The sequence below is a fragment of the Ambystoma mexicanum genome, chromosome 3p (assembly GCF_040938575.1).
Source record: "Ambystoma mexicanum isolate Mex_15411 chromosome 3p, UKY_AmexF1_1, whole genome shotgun sequence".
Taxonomy (NCBI): Eukaryota; Metazoa; Chordata; class Amphibia; order Caudata; family Ambystomatidae; genus Ambystoma; species Ambystoma mexicanum.
Genome location: NC_090925.1, coordinates 1,227,399,515 through 1,227,426,987, shown reverse-complemented (window position 1 = coordinate 1,227,426,987; position 27,473 = coordinate 1,227,399,515). Strand labels below are relative to the sequence as shown.

The 27,473-nt window shown below is 48.2% G+C and overlaps 1 protein-coding gene across 1 annotated transcript in view; it reads right to left on the bottom strand.

The window, feature by feature from the left end:
- LOC138581389 (deoxycytidine kinase 2-like) overlaps positions 1 to 27,473 on the bottom strand; it is a 76,453-nt gene that overhangs the window by 46,573 nt on the left and 2,407 nt on the right. Inside the window, exons 2-3 of the mRNA XM_069652684.1 lie at positions 19,771 to 19,886; positions 10,679 to 10,872 (exon numbers count right to left, since the gene is read on the bottom strand). Of these exons, the coding sequence (XP_069508785.1) occupies positions 10,679 to 10,872; positions 19,771 to 19,886 (310 nt within the window). The remainder of the gene's footprint in view (positions 1 to 10,678; positions 10,873 to 19,770; positions 19,887 to 27,473) is intronic.

Genomic DNA, 27,473 nt, shown 5'->3' with positions numbered 1-27,473 from the left:
CAGAGGGAGCGACTGAGGCAGAATTGAAGACCCTTTTTGACAATGACTGGAAGAAGCCTAGGATCCATAAGGCTGGACGACAGGCGGCCCCAGGTCGGTCCTAGCCTAGCCCGCTTCTATAACTATTGCGACAGGCTTAAGATTCTCAAAAGGGCGAGAACAAAGGATCAGTGACATATGGTTCAAATACCGGCTCTCCATGGAAGAGATACACAGCATCACCAGAAGTAGGGCACCCCACCGGTGGTTGAGCCATAACTTAGTGACCCATGGTTCAGTGCGCGGCCATATGGTGACGTTTCTACCACTTGGAATGTTGCCAGGCAGGGGGGGGGGGGGGGGGGGGGGGTCCAGGATCTGAGATTGTGTGAATTATATTGATAGTGATTTTCTTACTATTGTTATTAATGGGGTCTTCTAGACATGTACGAACAAGATAAATTCTGTTAGGGATGTTTGCGGAAAGAGCTTGGATAGTGCTGGGCCCGGGTGACCGGGGAAGCTGGTGGTTTGTTTCCAACCTGGTGCCTTTTCCCAGAAGGAACAGATTGCCCAGGGGAGCGGGGGAGGGGCAAACATTGGGGGGGGGGGGCAGTTCTCATTTGCAATGGTTTATGCCCCAAACCAGGGCGAGCTCAGAATGTGCTAGCAAAGATACTGGTTGAGAGCACGGGCCACCTTATCACTGGGGGGGGGGGGGGGGGATACACACAGGATATTGTACAGTACTCGCACGGACCAAGACACTGCGAATTCCAGGTAGCATTAGTGGGTATGGGTGAGATATGTGGAGACACTTCCATCCCCATGAGAGAGGTTACACATATGGAATTGTGGGAAGAGGCGATGGAGATCACCCCGATATCGTGGTCACAGCCAAACGAATTCCAATTTGGGGGGGAGAACAGTCTGATACCCAAGGCAACGAAATGGAGGTGCAATGAATCACACTGGAACGACCCTGTATTTCACACAGAGTACAGTGAGGAATAGGGAATATTTCAAAACAAATCACACAGGGAAGGTTGCACGGGACATCACATGGGAGGTGGGAAAGGCCACATGGAGAGGGATTCTAATTAGAGAGGGGGCAAGGAGGGGAAAATGGAACAGGCACTAATAGAAGGTAGGTTGCATGAAGAAATCATAAGGTTGGACAAATCACATGAGCGGCCCGGAAGCCGTGAGCAACGTATCAGCTGCAAGGCGTAAACAGAAGGAACTCTGCTTATTGGAAGAGGGGAAGGTACCCTGAAACCTCCAGTATTTGAAGCAAAGGTTCTATGAGAAGGGGGGGATAAAGCAGATGCATTACTGGCGGGTAGGTTGAGGTATCAATGGGCAGAAAGGTGGGTTATGGGAATTGATGGGGCAGACGGTGACACTGCTTTACCGAGACATGGGATTGCATAAGCTTTCGCAACCTTTTGAGTCATGTACTTCTCAGAGGTGGGCCAGGAAGCAGATGATCCAGCCTGGTACCTCGCAGAGACTTCACTACCCAAACTCCCCCATGCGGAATTAGAGGCAGTAAAGGCCCCCATAACAGACGAAGAGGTCAAGAGAGCAGTGGGGTTAAGGCTATGGGTGAGGACAGATATACGGCTGGGTTAAGTCCCCCCCCCCCTCGTCCTGTCAACATTTATGACAGAATTGTTCAATGAAATATTCACTACGGGGAAGGCCCTGGAATTATTTGGTAATGCACTCATTACCGTAATACACAGAGGGGAGGGACCTCCCCCCAGGGACGTGCATCCTACCGCCTGATTTCACCACTGAATAGAGATGCAAAATATACACTCTGATCCTGGTGACCAGATTGGAGGGGCATATGGCAGTATTCGCCATCCGGAATCAGGTAAATTAAGGGGAGACAGGGGGCAGATACAATGCAGAAGATCCCTTCTATCGCAACATTGACAAGGGCCGTCCTCGTCAAATTTGGTATGGGGCAGCGGCTTGCTCTGTGGTATACAGGAGCTTCATGCATCCCCCAGAGCGAGTGTTATTGCGGTAAATGGAGGATAGTTGTTTCAGACTGGGCAGGGGAACGAGGCAGGGCTGCCCCATACCGTTTGCAGTCTTTAGCCGGAAGGATTAGAGAGGACCGAGGGGTGGGGATATATATATATTGCATTATACACCAACGATATGCTCCTTTACGTAAGGAATCCACTGGGGGTTCTCATACCTCATCTTCGATCTCAGCGTGACCTTCAGTGGAGCGTGCTGGACAATTTAATCCTGCTACGGTGGTCGAATGATTATGGTCCTTAAAAACAGAATCCCTACCAGGATTCGTGATCACCCCATTGTAGGCGACCATGATGGTGCTCACCACATGGCTCTCGTCGTTGGAGATCTATGGGTTCGGGGGTGCATGACAGGATACCAAACCCTGAGAGATTCCCGAAATGGCATGAGGCCGGAGTCCCAGACTGGAGATGATAGGCCAACTCTGGAGGAGAGGTAATTTTGTCACTATAACTGATCTGAAGGAGTCACTGGGAATAGGTAAGCTTTCTTTATTCACCTACCTAAAGTTGAAAGGGACCCCCACAGAGGCGCAACAATACAAAGGGAACTTGCGCACTAGGTCAATGGGGATGCGACTTGGGGCCAACATTGAAACCGATTTAAGGGACAAATTGAGCAGGGGCGCAGCACAGAAATCTCTTGCCAATACAAACACTACTCCATAGATGGCACTATGACCCAGTCAGACTCTAGGATGTTCCCTAACAAGTCCCAAGTGTAGGAGGTGGTGTGGAAGGGACACCGATCTACTGCCATATGTGGTGGGATTGCCCAAGGGTTGAGGTCTTTAGGGACAAGGTCCGGGGGGGGAGGGGGACAAGGGTGGAGTGGCCCAGACAAAGTCCCCCGCCTGGTTCTGTTTGGGTCAGAGGATGGGGGAATATATGAGTCCCCCCAAAATGGGTGCTTCATTGCAGCAAGGGCCTGCACAGAAACCAGATGGAGACAGAACCACCCCCTGCAAGAGTGAGTGGCGTAGTGTAGCTAGGAACCTGTACGTAACAGAAAGAACTGCAGAGCGACATGGCCTGGCGGGCCCCCTTGGTGGATCTGAAACAGCGTGGAGGCGATTAGTGAAAACTGATTGCAATGGGGACCCAAAGACTGATTTTTCATTATATAAATTGCCTGGGGAACACAGCAGTGTTATTACCCGGGGGAGGAGCGCTGAGAGGGTGGGAAGTTACTTCAGGTTGTTTTAAATGCTTGCCGCCCTTCGGGGCCTCAGTGAATTCCAGCACCTCCAGATTGTGCATTATATATTGTAATGTGGTTGAAAAAAACTTAATAAACTTCAAATTTGAAGAAAAAAAAACTAAAAAAAAAAAAAAAACCTGCGAAGGAACAAGCATGCCAAAGCCAATAGGTTCAGGAGGAGGCCTTTATGTAGCCAGGACAGCCAAAGTCAATGGGCAAAGTTCAGATGCTCTTTAAAACAAAAAATAAGTCAGTCAAAAGAAAAAAAAAAAACCACAGGTGGAGGCACCTTTGGCAAGCACCAGCTGTACGGCCAATGCAGGTAAATTGAGGTCAACGTAGGGTCGGTCCCTCTCCCTCTCCCGGCAAAAGGATTACGATTCTTTATTTGCATACGATTCTAAAAGAATCTTTAATAAGAAAAAAAGGTCATACATACTTTAAAATTGACATACCATTTCTCCAGCATGGGGTCTGGCATGGATTCACATGCTCATGAATATTCCCCGTCGTCAGGCTGGGAATCCTCGGTAAAGAAAAAACCAGTATCAGTTTCGTTTCTGATCTGTCTTTCGTAGTAATAACCAATCACTGGTCTCTGCGTCATACTGACCACAGCCAATGACTGCCCTCTACCTAAGCACCGCCTCTGGCAGCCATCTTCAGATTTTTACCGCACGTTCATGTGTTGGGATCCTCGTGCTATTGCTCTCGAGCGTTAGTGCTATTTTTTCGCGCTTTTCACAAAAAACTTCAATTCTTTCGGTCAAAAGAGCCTCAAGCTCCACCGATCCTACATCCGATCAACGGGGACCCGTGTCGGATTCATCTGTGCCCCTCAAGGGTGAAGATCCGTCGAGCTACACTTCGGAGGACTCCAGAAGCTTCTCAGGCCCGGTCTCGGAGATGGCCCAGGAGAAGGGAAGCTCGACGCCCGGAAAGCTGTTCAGGGTCTGCCCTGGATGCCAGCTGCAGAACGTCTTCAAGGAGGACGAACACTCTTTCTGCCTTTACTGCCTTCATGAGGACAAGACGCACGTGGAAAAGGACTGTGCGTTTTGCGGCAATATGTCGGAACGGACCATGAAGGACCGCCATCAACGTCTCGCCAACTGGCTGGAGGGTAAGAGCCCGTCTGGCGAGAAGAAGAAATCCGAGCGGTCTTCTAAGACCTTTGAGGGCGCCCCGGCGACGGGGGCCCAACATAAGGCCAAGCACCGCGAGTCCGCTGGCACCGGGTGCGCCGAACGGTCGGGCTCTACGGGCGCCAGGCAGGGCGCACCCTCCCCGGCACCATCAACCACGAGCCAACGCTCTGGGTCGGGTAAGAGGAAGGCCGAGCACCCGGCGAAGCTCCTGGAGAGGCCCCGGTCGAGCTCTAAGGCAGAGGAGGAGCGTGGCAGTGCCCCCTCCCTCAAGGATAAGGCGGTGAGCGCACCTAAGGTGGTGAAGGCCTTGATCCATCCGACCAAGCCCTCTATCGAAACGGTCGCGGCGGCCCTGGCTCAGCCTGTGGTGGCTGCACCAGTGGTGGCGACCTCAGGGCCCAGAATCTCCCTGCCTCCTCGGAGGGAGTCTTCCTTTGTGCCCATCGATAGGACCCCCGTGAAACCCTCCGTGGGGAAGAAGAAGGGGGGGCAGGGCGTCGTCGTAGAGTCGGCCTCAGCCTCAGAGGAGGAGCTGATCGAGGTCTTAAGCCACGGCCTAGGCGTGGAAGAAGGCCAGCCCGTCGGAATGGACCCCGACGCAGGTGACGACGAGGATACCGACGGGGCCCCTGCTCGCCTGTCGGATTCCCCTCTGCCAGCGCCGCAAGACAACTCGGCGGCCATTTTGTTGGCCATACAGTCCTTATGCTCCGAGATAAGGACGAGGCTACCGTTACCGACGGAGGAACCTCTCCCGTCGGGGGATCCAGAACCGGGACCTTCTGGTGTTCCCCCTACCAAGAAAAGAAGGATCCATCCACCACCTCCTTTTCAACCGTCGCGCCCCTTCCAGCCCTCCTCCCCGTCCACCCGAGGGGATGATACGGGGACTGACACGGCAGCGACGGGTACGGACGACGAGGCATACGACGAGGATTTTCCGTCGTCGCCTCCCACCAGGGCCTCTCCGCCCGACGAGATCGGATCTTTCCACTCCATGATCTCCAGGGCTTCCGAGCTTTTCCAACTCTGCCCTGAGGAGAAGAAAAAGGAAGGCTTCCTTTATCAGCGGCGCGAGGCCAAGAGGAAGACGGTCCTCGCAGTGCCTCTGTTGGACGACATTTGGGATGAGGGCCTTTCCCTCCTCAAGAACCCTTCCACGACGCCAGCTAGAAGAGACCGGTACGAGAAAAAGTACCGGGTCCCGGACACGGCCCCCCCTATGCCTCCGGGCGCAGCCTACCCCGGACTCCGTCGTCTCCGTGGCAGCCAGGAAGAAAGCGGGGGGGGGGGGGGGGTGCGGCCTCCACATCGACTTCCCCGCCGGATGGCGAGGGAAAGAAATTGGATACTATGGGACGTAGAGTCATCTCGTCGGCAGCGACGACGATTAAAGCGGCCAACGCCTTGGCTATCGTGGCCCGCTACGACAGGGAGCTCTGGTACAAGATAGCTCCCCTGCTGGATTTTCTGCCGGACGACAAGAGGGCGGAGGCCCTTGAGATCCTGCAGGAAGGTGAGGTGGCCTCGGACCACGCCATCACCGTGGCGACGGACATCGCCGACACTGGGTTCCGCCAGCTGGGCAACGGCGTTTGCCTTAGACGTCGTGGATGGCTCAAAGCTACGGACTTCCGGCAGGACGTCCAGACCAGAGTCCTGGACATGCCCTTCGACGGGAACAACCTGTTTGGGAAGACAGTGGACGATTCCCTTCAGGCCATCAAGGCGGATACTGAGACGGCCCGGGCCCTTGGAGTCCTGCAACGACGGACGCCCTTTCGGAGCGGCGGAGGCAAGGGCGCCTCCAAAGGTTCCGGCGGCGGTTTCGCTTCCTACCGTCAAGCGGCCCGCTCGTCGTCGCAAGAGGCCTACAGAGGACGAGGCAAGTCTAGCGGACCCCGCCGTCGTCGCCAAGGAGGTCAAGGCGGCAAGGCCGCGTCCAAGCAGGATTGAACCGGCCGTGGGGTCGGGCCCCCACCGAAGCACCCCGGTGGGAGGCCGGCTGGCGGGCTTCGTCAGCGTGTGGGAGTCAATCTCCACCGACCGTTGGGTGCTGGACGCCCTGGCCCGGGGCCACGCGCTCGAGTTTCAAAGAAGGTGCCCGCGCGTCCCCCCCGTGGCCAGGAAAGAACTTCACGTCCCTCAACTTCTCCTGGAAGGAGACTTCCTATCGTCGTTGGATTTGGAGGATGCCTACTTCCACATTCCCATCCTAAAGGGGCACCGCAAATTCCTCAGATTCGTGGTCCAAGGGCGTCATTACCAGTTCAAAGCCCTTCCCTTCGGACTACGGTCGGCACCCAGGGTATTCACCGAGTGCCGCGCACCGGTGGCGCCGCGAGGGGATTCACGTCTACCCCTACCTGGACGACTGGCTCATCCGCGCCAAGACGAGGGAGCTCGCCGTGGTCCACACGGCAAGGACCGTCCAACTCCTCACGGACCTGGGATTCTCCGTGAACTACGCCAAATCCCACCTGGTGCCCGCGCAAGTCGCACTGTTTCTGGGAGCGAGGCTCGACACAGTGTCCCTTCTGGCCTCCCCGTCGGAGGAGAGGACAAGGACCATCTTGGGCAAGGTGCAACGGATGTTGGTGGCCGACGCGGCCAAAGTGAGGCCCATCAAGTCCCTCCTCGGGATGATGTCTTCCTGCATCTACCTCATTCCCATGTGCAGGCTCCGGATGCGCCCGTTGCAAGAATTCCTGGATGCGCGCTGGATCCAGACGACGGGCAGCTTCGAGGAAAGGATCAAGCTCGCCGAGAGTTTCCGACGAGCGATACGGTGGTGGGGCACCCGCGCGCATCTGACGGCGGGCATGGACTTCCAGACCCCAGCCCACCAGGAGACTGTGACCACGGATGCCTCCCTGGAAGGGTGGGGAGCGCACACCGAAAATCTGCACGCAAGGGGACTCTGGCTCCCGACGGAGAAGTCCCTGCATATCAACGTCCTGGAGCTCCGTGCAGTGTTTTGGGCCCTCAGGTCCTTCCTTCCGTCCCTCAAGGGCAAGGTGGTGAGAATCTTCACCGACAACACCACCACCATGTTTTACATCAGGAAACAGGGCGGAACCAGGTCCCCAGCGCTGTCCAAGGAGGCGCAGGACCTGTGGCATTGGGCCGTCGCCCAAGGGATTTTTCTGGTGCCGTTTCATCTGGCAGGGATAAAAAACACCATCGCCGACTCACTCAGCAGGGAGCTGCGCTCGTGCCACGAGTGGGAACTACGGCAGGATCTGGTGGATCGCCTCTTCCGACGGTGGGGCACACCCCAGATCGACCTGTTCGCGACGGCGACGAACACCAAGTGCCGGAGGTTCGCCAGCAGGTTTCCCCAGACGAGGAGCATGGGCGATGCTTTCTCGTTCCCCTGGGAGGGCCTGTTCCTCTACGCGTTCCCTCCCTTGCCTCTGCTAATCCGGCTCGTCAACCAGCTCAAGAGGTCACGGTGCAGGATGATCCTCGTCGCACCTGCGTGGCCGAGGCAGATATGGTTCCCGGACCTTCTGGACTTGTCAGCGTCCCCGCCGATCAAGCTGCCGGCGGACGCGGATCTACTCTCCAGGGAAGGAGGCGCCATCCTCCACCACGACCCGAAGTCGCTGAACTTGCAGGCCTGGCTCCTGCAGCGCTAGAGTTTGGAGGATACGACATACCGGCTGATTGCAGAGAGGTTCTTGCAAAGGCCAGGGCGTCCTCGACTCTTAAATGCTACGGACACAAATGGAAGAGGTTCTCTGTCTGGTGCCACGCACAGAAGATTAACCCTCTACGGATTACGGCTCCCCAAGTACTGCCGTACCTGCTGACGCTGGCCAAAGCTGGTCTGGCACACGCGTCCATCAAGATTCATCTTGCTGCGATCTCCCGATACACCAGAACCACGGGGCGGACGTCCTTGTGGTCTCATCGTCTGGTGAAAGAGTTCATGAAGGGACTGTTCAGATCGTTCCCGCCGGTGAAGGCTCCGGCCCCGGCGTGGGAGCTCAACGTGGTGCTGACCAAGCTCATGGGACCTCCGTTCGAGCCTCTGCACTCGGCCCCGTTGAAGTTTCTGTCGTGGAAAACAGCTTTTCTTGTGGCCATCACCTCCGCACGACGAGTGGGAGAGATCCAGGCCCTTTCCTGCAAGGCCCCGTACTTGACTTTCCACGACACGAGGGTAGTGCTCAGGACGCACCCCTCCTTCATGCCCAAGGTACCGTCGGACTTCCATCTCAACGAACCCTTGGTGTTACCTGTGTTCTTCCCGTCGCCTTCGTCGCCGGCTGAGAGGACTTTGCACTCGCTGGATGTAGCTAGAGCGCTGAAGTTCTACGTGGACCGCACGAAGGGTTTTCGGAAGACGTCACAACTCTTTGTGAACTTTGGACCTGTCAATCAGGGGAAGGCTCTCTCGAAGGCTTCCATCTCCAGATGGCTCTCCGGCTGTATCATGTGCTGTCACCGGTTGGCAAACCGACCGCTGCCTGGCCGTCCGAGAGCCCATTCCACCAGAGCGATCGCAGCTACCACGGCGTTCCTATCTGGTGTGCCCCTGCTGGACATATGCAGGGCTGCTACGTGGAGGTCGACGCACACCTTCACGAAATTCTACTGCGTCGACCGGGATTCCAGGGAGGAGTCCAGGGTCGGCCAAGCAGTGCTGCGCAACCTGTTCGCCTGAGGTGAGCCTGGTGAGGAGGTAAGATGCTTAATGTTGAGTTGATGTGATGCTTAATGTTGAGCCTTTGCCACCTCCCGTGGTTGTGCATGTGTGTACTGCTATGTATTCTTTATTCATGAGCATGTGAATCCATGCCAGACCCCATGCTGGAGAAGGAACAAGTTACTTACCTGTAACTGTTGTTCTCCAGCATGGATTCACATGCGAACCCTCCCGCCTACCCCTCTGCGGCTCTTCACTTGGTCATACTGCCACTTCACGTGCTTCCAAATCTGAAGATGGCTGCCAGAGGCGGTGCTTAGGTAGAGGGCAGTCATTGGCTGTGGTCAGTATGACGCAGAGACCAGTGATTCGTAATTACTACGAAAGACAGATCAGAAACGAAACTGATACTGGTTTTTTCTTTACCGAGGATTCCCAGCCTGACGACGGGGAATATTCATGAGCATGTGAATCCATGCCAGACCCATGCTGGAGAACAACAGTTACAGGTAAGTAACTTGTTCCTTATACGTTGGTAAATAACACTTGGTTAATACCAACATAAAAGCAGGACGAATATTGCATCTATGGTGGAGGGCAGATCTGGCGCAAATCATAATGTCATTGTAGCCAAGCCTATGCATGTTTAACCTATTAAAATTGGTCACGGTTTCTGTTTAAAACGTATATTTTTCATATTTCCATTGTTGCACCTGTACAATCTATTCATGTACAACATCACCATGACAACATTTAAGATACCTTCATTATAACTTAATCATACAATAACCTTGATCATATTTCAACCACCATTATTTTTTCTCACTATCCATTTCAGTTTAGGGTTTCGCTTTATCTATTATTTATCGCTTGGCATGGCCCCACAGACAATAGAGGCCAATATGAAGGCTTTCCAAGTCAGAATTGAAGCAATACATCCAGAATGCAGCACTCTATGGTCTTAGTTATGGACCCATTCCCCCAGGATAGTCATAAATATTGACCATGGTTCGGCATTCCGTAAATACATGTTTGAGGGTCTCTACCTCCCCGTATATTACACATGCAGCACACTTTTTCCTTCTTTTTAAGTGAACTCCCACAAAAACCAACATGTACTGCAGGGGGGGGGGGGGGGGGAGGGGAAGAGCTTTGGAAAGGATGTCCCTGGCCAGCAGCATGGGGCCGAGCAGTGTACCTGCACTATACGTGAGCACTAACACCATTGTGCTAACACTACTACTGCACAACGCCTTCAGAGGGGGGGTGTGTGTCAGACTCTAGCCAACAATGTTGGCTAGGGTGCCACTGAGAATGTACCTTAAAGCTAGCGGTGCATAGCCATTTAATCCCCTAGCTCCCATTGGCAGCTGGATGGAAAATTAAACGGGCTGCGCATTCTCCGCTATCCAGCAGCAATAAGCAAAAGCTCCCAGTAGGGGACTTTTGCTCGATTGTTGCGAGCACAGCATTAACTGATCACTATCTTATTATGGCCAACATTTTTAAATCATAACATTTTTCACTGAATTACCCCTTTAGGATCTTGTCACCTACCCTGACCTCTGCCACCAACAACTTGCTGCAGTTCACAACAAACGTGTAGAGATTACATTAGGTTAATATATGCTAGACTTACCGGTCACTGTAAACCGATCTTTCAAAAAACTGAACAGGTCGCTCTGCTTCAAGCAGTTTAGCAGATGCAGGTTTAAGCTGTGCTCGGACTCTACTCAGACAAGCATAGGTCTGGAAAGTGTAAGCCCACCGAGAAGGCTTGTCGTAGAGCATTTGCAGCAGGTTCCCACCACTTTTCTGAGAAGTTGAAAGCTCCTGAAAATGCAAAAAAAAAAAAAAAAATGATGTTAACAAAGAAGTTAATATTTGTGAAGTCGGCGACAGATTCAGGTCTCCTGAACAAGTCTTAATAGCTCACAAAATCAATGTTCTTAAGAGCATGCATCCAAAACAGGTTTTTGCAGGAAATGCCAAGCCGTTGACTAAACCCAGCGCCATTTTGGAACTAGCCAAAGTGTTTTATTGTTAGTTTTATCTTGTAATGGTGAGCTGTGAACTCCGTGACAGAGCTTGACATGGCATCAAACCTGCAATTTGACGACTGCATTAATGGACCCCCTTGCGGTTTCCGTGACGTGGTATTTTATCCAGTCTACCGTGTAGGGGTCAAGAGGGATAGGAAAGTCACAGATTCATGCCTCACGTTTGCTCATAATAGACTAGTCTCGTTTTGGCTTTAGGGGGCCTACACAGAATAACTTCACCTAAAACGTAAACACCACATTTCTGGTGTTAGAAATATTCTGTGAAGACATGTTCATCATGTTGCTAATGTAGGTAGCACATGGATCATTGCTTGATGTCACGTAGGCAAGTGCCTTGAAGCGCTCAAGCGCCACAGTAATGCATTAGACATAGTGGTAAACAGAATCTATAGAATGAGGATGCTTTCTAATGATGGACACAACAGATCGGTTTGAGCCAGCATTCATCCAATCATTAAACACAGATTCAGATTCCAACTTGCATCACACAGTTCTGTTGCGTGCTACAAGATGCATTAATCTAGCTAATGGCTTTGTTTAGGGAGTCCAAGCACCTTGCCTGGTTCAGACTCTAGCATCTAAATTACACCACGTATAGCGATCCTTTCCCTTGATCTGGGTACAACTTGATAACCATCTAGACGCCATACATAGTTTGTTTGGGCATCTGCTAGAGGATGGTTTGCGCCCACACTTTGCACATGGCCCAGAGCAGATCTTCTCAGAGCTCGGTTTTGGTTACGCGTAGGCGGTTACATGGTCCAGGGGCCCGTGAAAAGATTAGGTAAGAAGGGAGTTTCCACAGTGGTGACCCTTGTAGATATTTATTGGACATTATACAGCAAGACTGTTCCAAAGCTCCACAAGACAAAAAGGGAAGAAGACCAGGGAACAAATAAACTTTGAAATTGACAATGAATCAAGCGGTCCTACTAGGCCATGTGACAGAAAAAGAAAGTGTTGGGGTGGGGAAGAGCGCCATTAGGGACCCCCGTAAGTGCATGGGAAGTGACTCCAAGCACAGGTGGGGGCTACCACCCAACAGGTAAGTGCAAGGCAAAGGCAATCCACCCTGACGAGCGGGTGTGGGCCCAGAGTGCGGAGCAGGAGGTGAATGCTGGAGCCAAGTGGGCAGAAGGCCAGGATCCTAATGACTTGAGGGACCAGGCTGCCAATCTCACCAATCGAGGGGATGGTTAGCGCTTGAGAGGGAAGGAGAGCAGAGAAAGGTCTCGACTGTTTGCGGAACTGAAGGGTCCATCAAGACCGAGATCAGGATACTGCCATAGAAGGGTGCCGGCTGAGGAGAGGGATCTGCCCCAGCTCTCTGCTTGGAGAAACATTTGACCACCAGAGAGTTGGAGCGAGAAGATCAAAGGGATCTGGAAGAAGAGTATTTGGTAAGAGAAAACTGCAGTTAGTGTGGCACCAGACAGCCTTGTGGATGATGAAAAGGGTCTTGAATTTGATCCTTGCAGCAACTGGGAGCCAGTGGAGAGTGAGAGAGCTGAGGGATACAGCGACAGAGCTGGAGGATAAGGATAAGTTTTGCAGCCCTATTCTGGATTAGTTGAAGGACGGAGTGAAAAAAGAGCAAAGTTGAGGGCGAGGCTGTTACAGTAATCCAGCCTTGAGGGGACCAGAGCTCTAGAGACATTGAGCTTCTGAGGGAAGGTGAGCAAAGGGAGAATGCCTCGGAGGTAAAGTTGAAAGTGGGCCTTCTTGGCAAGGCCCAAGATGCGAGGAGTAAAGGAGAGAGAGAGGGGAGTCTAAGAGGATGTCATAGAGCAGACTATTCTAGAGAACTCAGCTGTTGCGATAGGTGAGGAGGAGAAAGTAGGTGGCCATGGAAGAGGCCAAGGGAGGCAGAGAAGAGCGGTCAGAATGTCCAGAGTTTGAGGTGAATGGGTGGCCAGTGCAGTACAGAAGTATGGAGGTGGAGACTGCAGATTACTGGCTATTTTCTTGCAGATTTTGAAGACTCCACCCTGGTTACAGCCTCCAAGGATACAGGTCTAGCTGTGGGCCCTCTTCGTGGAACGGATTGAGAAGCTATTGCCTTTGGAGTAGGTGACAGGCCAGTTTGTCAGAGGATGAGCCCTTCCTCCCTTAGACAAGTGCCAATACTTGAAGATGCCAAGATGTGGCTTGCGTGGTTTGATAATGCTTTTAGTAAAATGTTATTTAAGATGGTATATTTCAATGCCAATGCTTTACCTCGAGACGTTTTATGCCTCATATGAGAATGTACAGATGCTTTGAACTACTTTAGAAGCAACTTTTTTTTTTTTAACTTCCATGACTAACAGTCAGTAGATGTTAGTTCAAAACGCTTTGTGCTTTAACCATTAGTAGTATAAGTGGAGCTTATTGCAAATGCAAGCGTGGAATTGGTTTATGCCGCAAGTGGGGATAAAGTTTAAACCTGCAACAGTGAGATTTGTTGAGGGTTAGTGTTGTGCTTCAAAGTGTCCTATTTCTGTATACAGAGGGCGTTCACTTATTGCCTCCCTCAAGGTATGGTGTGTTGCGTGCGTATGCGTTAAGTGTTAAGTGTTTGCTTATCTGAAGGGTAACATTTTCAGTGCAATGTGCTCTTTCTGCTCCTTTCCTATGTGCATTAGGAACACGTGGGTCTAAACTGCTGCGCGAGTTTGGCAACACTAACGGTTGTAGATCATGAAATGCAATGTTAGAGCAAGCGCCTTGGCTTGGTGCCCGCTTATTAAATTTTAGTGAAAGCAGGAATTCTCTGGCCAAGGATACAGAGAGGGTCATTGCTCGGCTCTTTAGGAGAAGATGTGATCTTCTGAGCCAAAATTTACATCTCCCAAGTTCACATCAGCGAGTTTTCTAGCCCGTGCTGGGGTCCGAGCTCTCTATTGGCCCCTTGGAAGGCAGCATGTTCCACTGGCTGGGAGGTTGAAAGCCAATTCGCGACAGCATCAGCGACAGAATAGACTGACAGACATGTCTGACAGTTGTGAAGTGACAGGTTCGTGAGATGGAGGGGACTGAGACTTGAGTGAGCAGATTGATTTCAGAAACAAATGTAAACCATGCCACAGGACTGGGCAGTCTTACCTTTCCACCCAGGGCAGTGGATTGGGGACCCCCCCCCAGCACCCCCACACACACCACACACGCCCCCTCAACATGCAACTATAGACTATCCTGAATAGTGTGCTGAAGTAAGGCACCCACGCGGCAGACTACATGCAGGTAATCCAAGGTAAAGTGGACTTTGACCATTCAGTCTGCCAGGTCCAAACTCACAGCTCTATGGCACCAGAGAACTGATGCGGCATAAGTGTAGTACATAAGGAGTGCAAGGGTCAAAAAGCCCATAGCACAGAATCTGGCGTGAAGCACCAAGTTATGAAGAGTATGGTGAATCAACGGCACTCAAATTCATTATGTATTAAGGTTGACGGGGAGGGTACTAAAGCCCCCCACCACTCCACGGGTAGTCATGCAGACCCCTTTAGAAGGATATAGCAATGAAAGCCGTTGGGGAGGGAGGCACTCCCGCCCCCTCAAATTTTTCCAAGGACTTCACACCAATGCTCTGCTTGGGAGAGTTGGTTTCGCACTGTTGCTTTGTTCAAATCCTTGGATAGCCGGGTGTATAATGCTCATTAGGCATAGGGTTAAGAAAGGTCTCCTGGCCTTCTCATTGGAACGTTTTTTGTAGAATAGGGCTGCAGACTTTAAAGAATAGGTTTGGATATGAGGTTATACCTTACAACGGGTGGGGTACATTAGGAGCAAGGGATCACTACTGAGTTCAGCCTCTCCTGACTGGTTAATTTAAGTCAGCCTTCAATTATAGGGTGTTCCCTTAGTACTGCAAGGGGTCAGAAATGCACGACATCACAGAAGTAACATTTTCTCAAAGATCGTCATTTATAAATGAAAAAGCTTGAGGTAAAACGCCCATCTTTCCCTATCCTAACGAGGATCTCCCTACCTAGCAAACTAAACTAAAGAAAGATGACGTAGTGTTCAAAAGTCTGACCCTCACATTAATACATACAACACAATAGCATAAGGAATACTTGGCTGTCTTCAACACAGTAGTGTAAAAGTTCAAAGTAATATGGTTAGTGCTCCTTAGGACCAGGGTTGGATTCCCTTCCCCTGGATCAATGCAGGAATATCCTTGAAGTTCCATAATAAGTTCAATACAAAAGAGCTTTTCCTTTAAAAGCGATCTTCTGCTCGTCAAAGCAAAGGTCTCCTTCATAAACACTTGTTCCACAAATCAATGTCTCAATATTCATCTTGGTAATGCAAACGTCGCAAGTTCATAAATCAAAGCAACTGGTGTCTTTCCCAATATCCTTCTTAATGCAAATGTTTCTCAAAACATCAAAGGAATTGTTTTTATAGGTTGTAAAGTAGGTATCATTACACTTAAAACGCAAGTCAGGATAGCACAGCAACTACTTCTGGTAGTGCCACACTTTCTTCTGATTATTGTCAGGATATGAAAGCAACTACTTTTGAGCAGGCCACACGTTTTGCCACAATCATACTGCTTCAAAACCTCGTTGTTCCTGGTCCACTTGCCTGCCAGGACTAACTATTGAGCCCTCTCCTGAGGTGGGTACCAGGTTTCCCCATTTGGTGTCCCAAGAGGGGTGTTACGCACCCTTGCATTTCTCCTTTGCAGCCTTTTTGTAGTTGGCAATGTGCGTTAGAGGTTTCAGTTGGCGTCCCATATAAGGGGAATTGCAAACCTTGCTGCGTGTTATCAAAAGTATTTCAATGTCCTTTCCGGAGCTCCCGAGGGGTCAACTTTAGTGTCAGGCATACTCACTGGTCTTCGTTGGAGTTTGTTCCGCTGCTGGCTCCCGCGCATCTTCAGCGGTCTGCCCAGCTGCCTACCGGAGCTCCGACAGCTCAGTTGTTCCGCCGCGCACACATACTCAGGAGCATGTTACAACTGTTTTCTGGAGTCCAACTAAGGGCTTCATAAAACCATACATCAGAGGCAGTACATAAGCTCCACTCTTAGTACAAGACTTTACCACCTGGGAATTTGTTAGCATGGACAGAGCAGCACGGCTTATCAAGAAAAAGAGCGAGCTGTAGTTTGGTACAAAGAAATTGTAGCATACATGCCGTCCAAAGAAACACTATGTACTGTAAAAATAAATGGTTTATTTAAAAACAATTAAGCCCAGATACATTTTGGGGCAATAAAGAATAACAAACAAAATTATAAAGGGGATACAACCCAAAACACAACTTTAAGAATAGCAATCAGCAGCTCAAGGTGAGTCAAACCGATTACACATTCAGAATGCAATCAGCTATTCTTGGGGAGTAAAACCAGGTTCGATATAATACAGTCAGTAATGAAAGGGTAGTAGATCCGGTCAGTCATGCAACGACACTCAACCAGCCCGGTTGGTATACTATTTGCAACATTACTTTTTAGAACTCCGTTCAGAGTTCTAAAAACAACTCATACTTTCTGGAGAGGCCTTAAGCTACTCAATGACAAAAGTATTAACACACAATATCCATTTCTGAATGCACTCAGCAATTCAAGGAAAGTAAACCCCAATTACACTTTAAGACGGACCCAAGGTATTGCAAAGTAAGTAATGGGCCTCATTACCATTTTGGAAATGTTCTCAGGGGAGATGATCAGCAGCTATTCAAGGTAACCAAGGACCCATATACTTTAAAAGGGCTTCAAGCAACTCAAAGGCAAGTATTAACTCAATGACTGTTTAGGTCTGTGTAAAGCAGATCAGGAAAAGTAACACCTTATGTACACTGAACAAAGTGTTATTCAAGGCAGGTAAACCCTATTGGTAAGCTTTTATACTCATTCAGTTAAGCAATGATAAAACAGTACCAACGTTTTCCTTTTCAGAAGGGGGAAACGCCATTCAAAAGTAAAGCAACTTTGATATGCACACTGCAACTCTAAGCATAAACTTAAACACCAACTTCTTTCACAGGGATAGATACCAAACTAACTTCTTTAGCAAGTAGGTAGTTTCACTTTATACTTAAGGCAGAATCTCCCTTTAGTCCTTCCCTAGTCTATTGCAGGAGTTCTTTCAGAGGTAGAAGAGGGCCCTTAGGGGTCCAGGTGTAGGCAAAAGTTCCATAGGTTATCTTCAACAAGTATTCACTTTGAGTTAGTTAAAGTGTTCGGGGACTTCTAAGAAAGCTCCCTAAAGGTGTTCCAGCAAGAAGCCTGGGCAAGTGATACAGGAAAACTCCCAACCACACAAATCCCCCACTCAGCCTCACAGGATGCACACCAGACAGTGATACACAAGCCCACAGTACCTTGGGAGAAAAGAAGCACTTCAGAGAGGATGCAGCCGCACAGGACCCAGTCCCTGGATTCTTGGTCTGGTGAAGAGCGAACTGGACAGTGACACTGATGGGGAACTTGCAGCCGCTGTCGTCAGAGGAGGCTCCCAGCAATGGATACTATAGATACTCGAGGCTCTGGCACCTTTTTACAGCAGTCTAAGAACAAGTATTGCTGGTCGGATTCTCTCCACTAAGAGACCTTCGAAGCAACAGACACAAAAATGGCGAAAACGAAGGAACCCACCATTCTAACAATGATGTGTTAACGGGGCTGAATTAACTGCCTGCGAGTAACCACTGCCACCAGCCATTCAAGTAAACGTGCAATTGTAACAAAAATTTTACCAGGTAAGAAAGGGGATACATTGCTTCACCCCGCCAGTGCTCCACATAAGGTGGGGTGTGCTGGCTCACTTAGAAAATGTGAAGGGGTTGACAATCCCTCTTTACTACTTGGGAACAGTAGTACACCCAAATACCTGAAAGAGAAATTCACAGGGGCAACCCAGCCGATGCCAAAGGTTATAGGAAACTCCATCCAAACACTATGGAGGGACATAAATGTCACACATAAAACATTTTTAAACTAGGTGAGGGGATTGGGGGGGGGGGGAACTCACTCACCTAGGGACAAGGGAAAATAATGACCAAGTGCAAGCAAAGTACTGGGGTTCATACAGGTCAGAAAAGATATTAACTAACAGATCACATCTCACTCAGCTGGGCTTCTCGTCCAGACACTGCTTCCCACTGTACTTACACTGCAAAGTTGCAGGCCTCCCCGACTTGCATCAGCTAGCATTCTCCTTTCTGCGGCGGACCCAGCACTCAGATGTTCAGGTCTGTAACAACTAGAATGCTCAATGGCATTGTTGATCCTTACCAACTCGTGAGCCCCTCTTCCTCGTCCAGTACCAAGAGCATTATGGATCCTGAAGTCCATAGTAGTTTTAGGATTTTGATTAGTATGGGATTGCTTTGTGAAATTAGAGTTAGGTGGTGTGTAAAAGATTTGTGTTTTAAGATTGGGTTAGGATCTCTATTTAAGGCATGATCTTGACAATTAGGAGTATGTTCCATTTAATTCCTGCACCCAAAGTATGCATCTTATTTTGGTTAGATGACTTTTCATAGCATGCTCTTTGGGTAGTTTTATAGGAGGGACTTGTACACCGACAGCATGCCATTAGGTATTTGGGGGATTATGGGAATCTCATCTTCATAGCAAAATGAATACTGCATCTCTCCCAGGGGAGTCAACACTTCTCCCCGACAGCCGTCTCCTGCCATGTGATCCTCCCTCATGATACCACCCCCAGGTTTAGGATCAGGTAGAGACTGCCTTCTCCTGGCCACGTGGGAGGAGACTAAGGCTGGGGTTTAGTGAGGACTGTGCAGGATTCATCACAGAAACCATTAGAAATAGTTCACCAGGCATGAAATGGCCCTCAGCGGCCTTGAATTACAGACCTGCGAAATATTTTCTTTTTGAATGATTAACAAAAAAGTTATTGCAACACTTTAGTCCTAATGTTTTTAAACTTTCATATAAAACAGACTTTCATGTAAAGCTATTGTCCAGAGTCATTTTGCAATATGAACCAAATGAGTATGTTAATTTGCATGTTTTTTAGCCAGCAAATAAAGTGGAAATCTAGAGAGATTCAAGCAAGTGTTGCTTTTGTTATGCATATGCAAACTAGCCACTGAATCACACCTCTCTAACATTGTTATTTTATGACCCAAGCAAATGCCACATACACGTACACTTTTCTACATTAAGCAAGTCTAGAAAACATCAGGGTTCAAAATCAAGATTCATTGAGCAGGAGCTAAATGAGTCCCTGGGTGTCTGGCATAACACAGTAGGCACAAGCTACCACTGGGCAACCAGGAGCGAGTACCGAGCGCACCGCAAATTTAACTTGATGCACAGAAACGTTGTCCGTTATATTTAAATGTGTACTAGACGTGTCATATTTATTCTTTCCTAGCATTCTCAAATACTAAAAGTTAATGTCACACGTGCATGTTTGAAAGGAACCAATTGGCCAGGGAAGCCATAGGTATCTCCGGGAAGCTGTTGTCAAGCTAACCAAGCTCTCCTCAGCTAGAAACAGGAGCTTAATAGCTCCCCTCAATTTCGAGCCCTGCAGTCTAAAAAAAAAAAAGGGGGGGGGGGGTTTAAAGAGGCCCACCATGCAGCGGCTGCTCACTTAATTCAAGCACATCAATCCCATCTTGAGCAAAGTACAAAGGCTACCCATCCAAGCTGCTGCAGTATTGGTGCTCAAGAAATATATTTAGCTCATTTCTGACAGACCTCGTGTTCGCCCTCATCGGTTTGTACGTTGCACCACTTGGCAATAGGTTCAGGAATAACCTCCCACTCATCGCTTGCCTTCTCCAGCATTCGAACAAACGTCGATTTCCCAGCCGCTACAGAAAACATAAAAAAGTTTCAAATATTTAGCAATTTAGTGCACAAATGCATGATGCTACAAACTTTAACGTGCTGTGGTCAATGAAAACTTTATACACATTAAAAATATACAAACCAAAGATAACCATACAGAGTAATCAAATCATCTTACAATTACTTCATTTAAAATTCAAATAACTGGTGAAATGTATGGGTTCGCTTGTGTGTAGGACTGATGTAGATGAGTGACTTTCTATGCCTGTTGTAATTTTCACCCACCCGACATAGTCAATTTAAAAAGACCAGCATATATGAAGAGAGCAGGTCTGGCACGATTTAATGTCGGTTGCTAGGTGGCATCCTATGGTGACCAGGGCAGAACCAAATTCTCCAGCTAAAACAAAAACGGGGACATTTTTAAAGCTCCTCTTAAATGCACATCTGCCAGCAAGGACTTTAAGGCCTCAAGGTTGGATGTAGCCTGCTGATCGGCAGGGAAGTTTACACACACAAAGAGGGGTTAGTCTATATCTGCGTGGAAAAAAATCAAACTTTCTCCTTTGGAACAAAACAAATAAGATATCCAGGTTAATTTCCCCCCCACCCCTTTTCTACAAAACAAATGAGGTATGGGCCATGCCTCAACACTAACCTGTGATCTTGTGACCCAGTAAACCCTAAAGGACCATCAGAGCCCAAGATCCATTAACTTTGCCAAACACTAGGGATACGACCACTGCTCCTGCTCTTGGGAATATACCACAGAATCCAAGAATGCGCACACAAAATGGTAGCATATATGATGTCAAGAAATGAAGACATCAGAGCACTGTTTGCCCCTAGGGGGGGATCTACAGAATGATTTTAGAGATGCAACCAAACAAGAGGACCTCAACCAAAAATGTATAGAAGAGATGCACAGGAATATGCTGAACCAAAAGAAAATTCCAAGAAGCCCAAGAATACTAATTTTTCCGGATTTTGATGACTCACAAGACTCAGACCTAGCTGATGTGTGAAACAAACCTTATACAAGGCTCAACCACGATGAAACACCTACTAATCATTTCGAGCGGTTCCACTGAAAAAAGCAGACACCTCCACCGGAGACGCTGATCAGCCAGCCTGTGACAGACCTTCAGCACACGCACTGTGCAAAGAGGAGGAGCTCGTCTCCGTTTCAGACACACTGAAACTTTCGGATTAACCCCCCATGGAAGGACGGTCCTGATGAAGATGGCCTTTAATGAGTGCCATTGAAACCGGTCGACCCCACAGGTCATGAGGGCTCTCATGACCTTCATCAAATATCTCCACTTAAAGGAATAAGATATTGTGAGATAACAACCGTTCCTGCGTGCACCCAGATGGAAAGAGTGCAATTTTTAGAAGAGCTTCCCCTCACCACTTGGCCTTGGCCCTTTTTAGTCTGTGCATTTCCAGTTGTTGGACCTCAAGTATTTCTGACTCTGTGACCCACGGGAATAATTAAAATATCCACACAGGAAACGGAATATGAACAGTTGACCTAATCCAGGTCATATCACCGCCACAGAATCTAATCCTCAGTTCTGGACAGCAATGTACCAACCCAAATTTGCCACTCCCTTGTCACCCCTTGCACTTGGGGTTAAAGATCCTCGAACTCCAGTTCTTTGCTTTAGAAACTGATGAATTAAACATATTTTCCTATAAAACCGTTATTTTTGTGCTACCACGTCTTATCCTATTAACGGTTCAAAGGAAACCAACGGCTTGTCCGTGCCCTCCCTTGTTTCTCCACAACTTAACCCTGTTTGTTGTTATAACACCTACTAATAGAACATGCAAGAGTTGTTACCCTCATTGAAGAACTTGAAGACTATGATGCACCAAACGGAACCAAAGAAAAGAACTTTAAAACAATGTACAGAATCCTCAAAACCCACCAGGACGAGGTCAACATTTTTCTGAGACGACAAAGATTACAGAGAGGACAGAGTATTCACCTATCAAGCCAAATACGATCAGGATAAACCAAAATCCAGAGAAAGTACACCTAACAGCTCACTAGCGAGCTCAGCGGACAAGAAGAAACAGCAGAACCAAACAAACATGCAACGGACAAACAACCAACTAGCAAATAGCACCAAACCGCAAGTAAAGAAAACAGTAAATTTCATGGTACCAGAGAGGCGGAAGACCAGGCAAACGACGCAAGAGAAATGGAGGAAGAACAGTCAAACAAGCTGCGGGACAGGCGAACAACATTTAGTTATGAATCTATCCTGCAAAGAACAGTTGGGATCGAAGTACTAAACAAAGGATTATCATTCTCGCCCTCAAGCAACAATTTGTATTCAGATTGACCTGTTCAAATTCACGCGTCGCCTCAAATTGACCAAATTATTTGCCACCAAACAGACGATATATAAACCTAGACAAGAGACACCTCAACCAAGTTCACTTACCATAGGTGACCTGGAAGACATCCACCTCTTGATTACATTAGCATACATCAAGACCGAATGTAGAGAGAACTTGGGATCAAAAACATATCAATGAGTATCCCAGACCTCAAGAACAAATCCAGGTTCACACCTCAACCGCAGAGAACTATATCGATACATTCCAGCAGGCAGTCACCAACGACTTACACAAGTTAGAAGACCAACGGAATCGCAAGCAAGACAGAGGCAATCTGTCCAGAATCGAATTTACCACCTTGAAAGAACGGAATGAAGAAAGTATTATAATTAGGGAGGCGGACAAAGGTGGAAATATTGTCATAATGGACAAAGCAGACTATCAGAATGGCTGAAAACCACCTCAGGGCGCCAGGCAGTTACGGAAAACTCTGCAATAACCCCCAACAAAAATGTTTGATAGAGCACAAGGATCTACTAAAGCACTAACACACAAGGGTTTATCACAGATGAAGATCATGACTTCCTCATTACAGATCATCCGATTATGCCCACCCTCTACTTCCTGCCAAAAATTCACAACAAATTTGACAAAATACCAGAAGTACGACCTATCATGAGTGGAATATGATGACTAACAGAAACACTTGCAAGATACATCAATGTCATCCAACCACTAGTCAGGACACTAACTTACCTCAGAGACTCTATGCACACCTTGGCCATACTTTCACAGATCAAATGGGAACCCAATTTCCTAATGGCCACATTAGATGTAAAGGCCCTATACACATCCATCGATCGATCATGAACTTTCTATCCAAAGCCTGGGATACCTACTAACCAATGAATCAGCATCACACCTGGAACAAGCTGAAATGACTAAGGAATTTCTCAAATTCTCATTAACCAACATATTAATCTTCAATGGCAAATATTATAAAACAAACAAGGGGAATCTCAAATGGGAGCCAGCTATGCTCCAGCATTAGCCAACTGCTTCATGCATTCATACGAACAGAAACACGCCATGAGAGAGACAAGATTCACTGACCTAATTGTTAACTGGTCACGGTACATAGACGATGTCATACTCGGAAAGGAACGCCAGATGAACTAAAATATGTTGACTACCTCAATCTGAGGAACTATGGAATAGAACCATCTAGTCACATCAACACTGATCAAATTGATTTTCTGGATTCAAAAATCATAATACAAGACAACCAAATCACTACAAGAACTTTTCGTAAACCAACTGAGGTCAACTCGGTCCTACATGCAAAGAGCTGCCACAGGAAAAGTGTGATCCACAATATACAAGAACACTTTGACGAAGAATGCAAGCTACTAGATCAAAGGTTCATAAACAGAGGCTACACCAACAAAAACCTCACAGAAGCAAAACTCATAACAGCCGCTATACCAAGAGAGAAACTACTAACCCCAAGAAAGATCAACCAACAACTGCAGAGTCAACAATCAGATTCGTAAGCAGGTACAACATGGACAGCTACAAAATACAAAGAATACTGGCAAAACACTGGAACCTGCTACTAATGGACGAACATATTAGACCTTGCCTAAAACCTTATCAAGTTTATCATTTAGCAGAGCTCCAACATTACGCATCATACTACGCCCATCTTTTCTATCTCAGAAAAGCATCACAGCAAAAGATTGGCTCAGCAGTCAAATACCGATTGGCTTCACAAAATGTGGCATATGTTAGATGTGCAGATATGCAACCCAAACCAAATGTGCAACTTTCAAAGGCTATCACGATTCAAAATCACTGAACACCTCAACTGTAAACTAAATATTTAATATATGCACATATGTGTCTGTGACAAGATATACATAAGGAGCACTATCCGGGAGGTCCGGATCAGAATAAGAACATCTGAACAGCATTCACTCCCAGGACCCAACACTGCCCCTGGCCAACCATGGCAGAAGAACCACCAGATGGAAGATAAGATTCATCGGACTACAGACAGTAAAGATGGGAGCAAGAGGAGGCAATAGAATATTGAGTCTACGACAGGAAGAAGCAAGAATCATCTGCCACTATAGATGTGTGAAAAATGTTCTAAATAGCGAACATGATCACAATGTATTTCTGTAACAGCCACTGCCCACCTTTGCCGTATCTTTTTTTACCCCTCCCTGCGCTGCCCACGAGTCATGACCTTCGACCTCCATTCATATCAACCACCAGGGAACCTGTAATATACACCATGCAGCCCTAAATTAGACAGGCCCCAAGTCAACTGACTACACCACAACCCGTCAGTCCAATAGACCGCCCACAACACGGGCGAGACAAGCCACTCAGGGCATCATTACCCAATTCCCATGGGTCACATATCCAAACAACCCATGTTTATCAACCCAGGTGGGACCAGCCACCCCCGGCCTCATCACCCATCGACTACTCCCATGGGTCACCGATACCAAAGACATCTTAAAGCATGGTTTGAGGACCATTAGTTATCTATACCAACCTCTTTAATTACTCTAGCAATTGCACTTCTTCCACACCATCCTAATAAAGTTATGGGCATCAACCCCCAGGAGACAATCAGCTCCACACTACCTCCCCATTAGCAAATTACACAACCCCCCCCCCCCCCCCAACTGTGCTACCTTTGCTTTTGGGATGGCTATGCCACTCCCCCTCACCTCATCCACGCACCCACAACCGGGAGCACTGTGGGATCTTCCAGGCATCCGTCCAGCAATTCTCCACCCCGAGTGCCCATGCGCGCGAATACAAGTGTTCACCTAGTGCGCATGCACCTAGTGCGCATGCGCAGACGAGTCAAGAATCGCTGGTCACTTCCACCTCGAGTGTCCGTGCACGAATGCAAAGTGTTCAAACAGTGGGCATGCGTAGATTAGACGGGGACCACTGCTCACTCATTCGCATTACACTGCATGATGGCTCAAATTGAGTCATTTTTTTCACAATGGCCGCAGCAGCAAAAAGCCAGGTAAGCACCCCGAGTAGTGTAGACCAAGCCCTTCGGGACCCTTAGCCACATTAGGGCAACTGCCACCAGGCCTAAATAGGCTCCCTGAATTAAAAAAAAAAATGAATTGCCCTAGAACCCACCAGCAAGGCACCCTGTGCACGTGGATTGACCGCATCAAGACAACCTTATATTAATTTTAGGTGCATGCCCACGCACACCGCTGGCCTCATCCCTCTATTAGATCCCCGGCCAAGTACTAGCAAGCGCTTTCACTCATCACTGCCAGCCTATAAACTTGTGCACACTGGCCACACAGAGCCAACCACGCAACAGGATTAGCACTACCTACAACGTTAACCAAGCCCACTAACTTGCAACCAAGCTTTAATCACCGCAAGCAACGTAGTAAATCAGCCATCCGGATTCACAGCAGGAACTGGTATGCTTAACTACACGTGCAATGACACTCTAAATGGACCGTTACCAAGTCAGCTGCACCATATTAGTATCACCAGCCACAAGACAGACGGGACAAACAGCCCACCTATCAGCAGGATAACCCACCCACAGGCGACCCCCAAATCACCAGGGTACCTGTACTACTATATGGCCAATTAACAATTAGATCACTCCAGCCCATAGGACTAGGGATCCCCACCTCACCACCATTAACCCACTCCATTATCTATTTACAACAGGGCCCAACTGGAAACACTGTATATACAGGACCAATCCATTTTCCTACCAGAACCCCACAGGGGGCATTGGACCGGAATACAAGAGGAACTCTAATCCTGACAACACAAATACACTGTTCTTACCCAGATCCCATGCTGACCTTGCCTACTTCCCTCTCTCCTTATATCTCCCCTGTTCTCATTAATGATAGATCCGACTCAAAATGAAAATGTATGATGTAATGCATTACACCACTAATTCTCACCTAACATCATGCACGTTGCGCATATGTTACATACACCATGTCACACCAATGTCACCTAAACCACAAACTGGCACAATACATGATTTTGGATATGCATCAGCCTTGAGAAGGACCTACGGGTCGAAACACGTGTCGTCTGACCACATGGGGACATGAGTACCCCTGTCTGTACTTTATATAAAAATCTAAATAAACTCTTTCAGAAACCATCATGTCAACGCACAAATCTGTGTGGAAAATAAAATTATTTTTCCTTTGGAACAAATCAAAGACAAGATATCCAGGTTAATTTGCCCCCCATTGCTATACTTGTAATGGCTCAGAATTAGAGCATGCCCTTCCCACAAGAGCTGCTATATTTGTAATGCACAGAACACACGTAGCTCATCTGGGCTGCCACACCTGTAACGGCATTCAGTGCTGGTGAAAAGCATCTGCATTCAAACAAGTGCTGCATCTGGTGAGACAAACCTCCAACTCATTCCCAGCCCAATGACCAAAAGAAGATCTGCGCACATCCAAGTAAAGCTGCACTAGATTTGTAAATAGAAAAGGGCATTTTCAGCTTTAATTTTGGTTGATGCTATGATAAATAACGTACTTAATAGCCAGAGGTTTCCAAATGCAAATGAGGATCGAACCTGTGTTGTGCCGTTTTGTTTTTCTTCCAAGGCTAGCACGTTGCCCCTGATCTATCATCCAGAGTCAATGGCAAAATAGAAATAACGAGATGAAGAGCTACTCTGAACCCATAAGCAATACAGGAGAACAAAGTGGGCCGGGGGAGAAAGAACAGAACGTACTAGAAATTCAAAACAGGAATACAAGCAAGAGGAAGAGAGCAACAAAGAAAGTGAGACATAGAGGTAAATGGTACACACGCAATAGGAGAGGGATCAAAGCAGAGCAAAAGACAGTAAAATAAGAAAACAGATGAACAGCAGGTGGGGAGAGCGGGGAATCGAAAAGCAAGACTAGACAATAACATAAGAAGCTGTGCAAGAACGATAATCAAAGGAGTAGCAGCCACAACAGAGAAAATGAAAAACCGATATAGCCAGAGTAATGACACGAGCAGAAGAGATGTACATCAACCGATACAGCACAATGTAGGAGGGAAATAGTAGAATGCAGAGATGGGACAGGCAGAGTGAGAGCAATGGAAAACGTGACATAGCAACACTTCAGGGTGAGGCAGAGCATCATATATTCAGGGGAAACGGAGTGAATGGAGTGGCTGTCAAGCAGGTAGTGTCAGGCAGCAACAGTAGGCCCAAG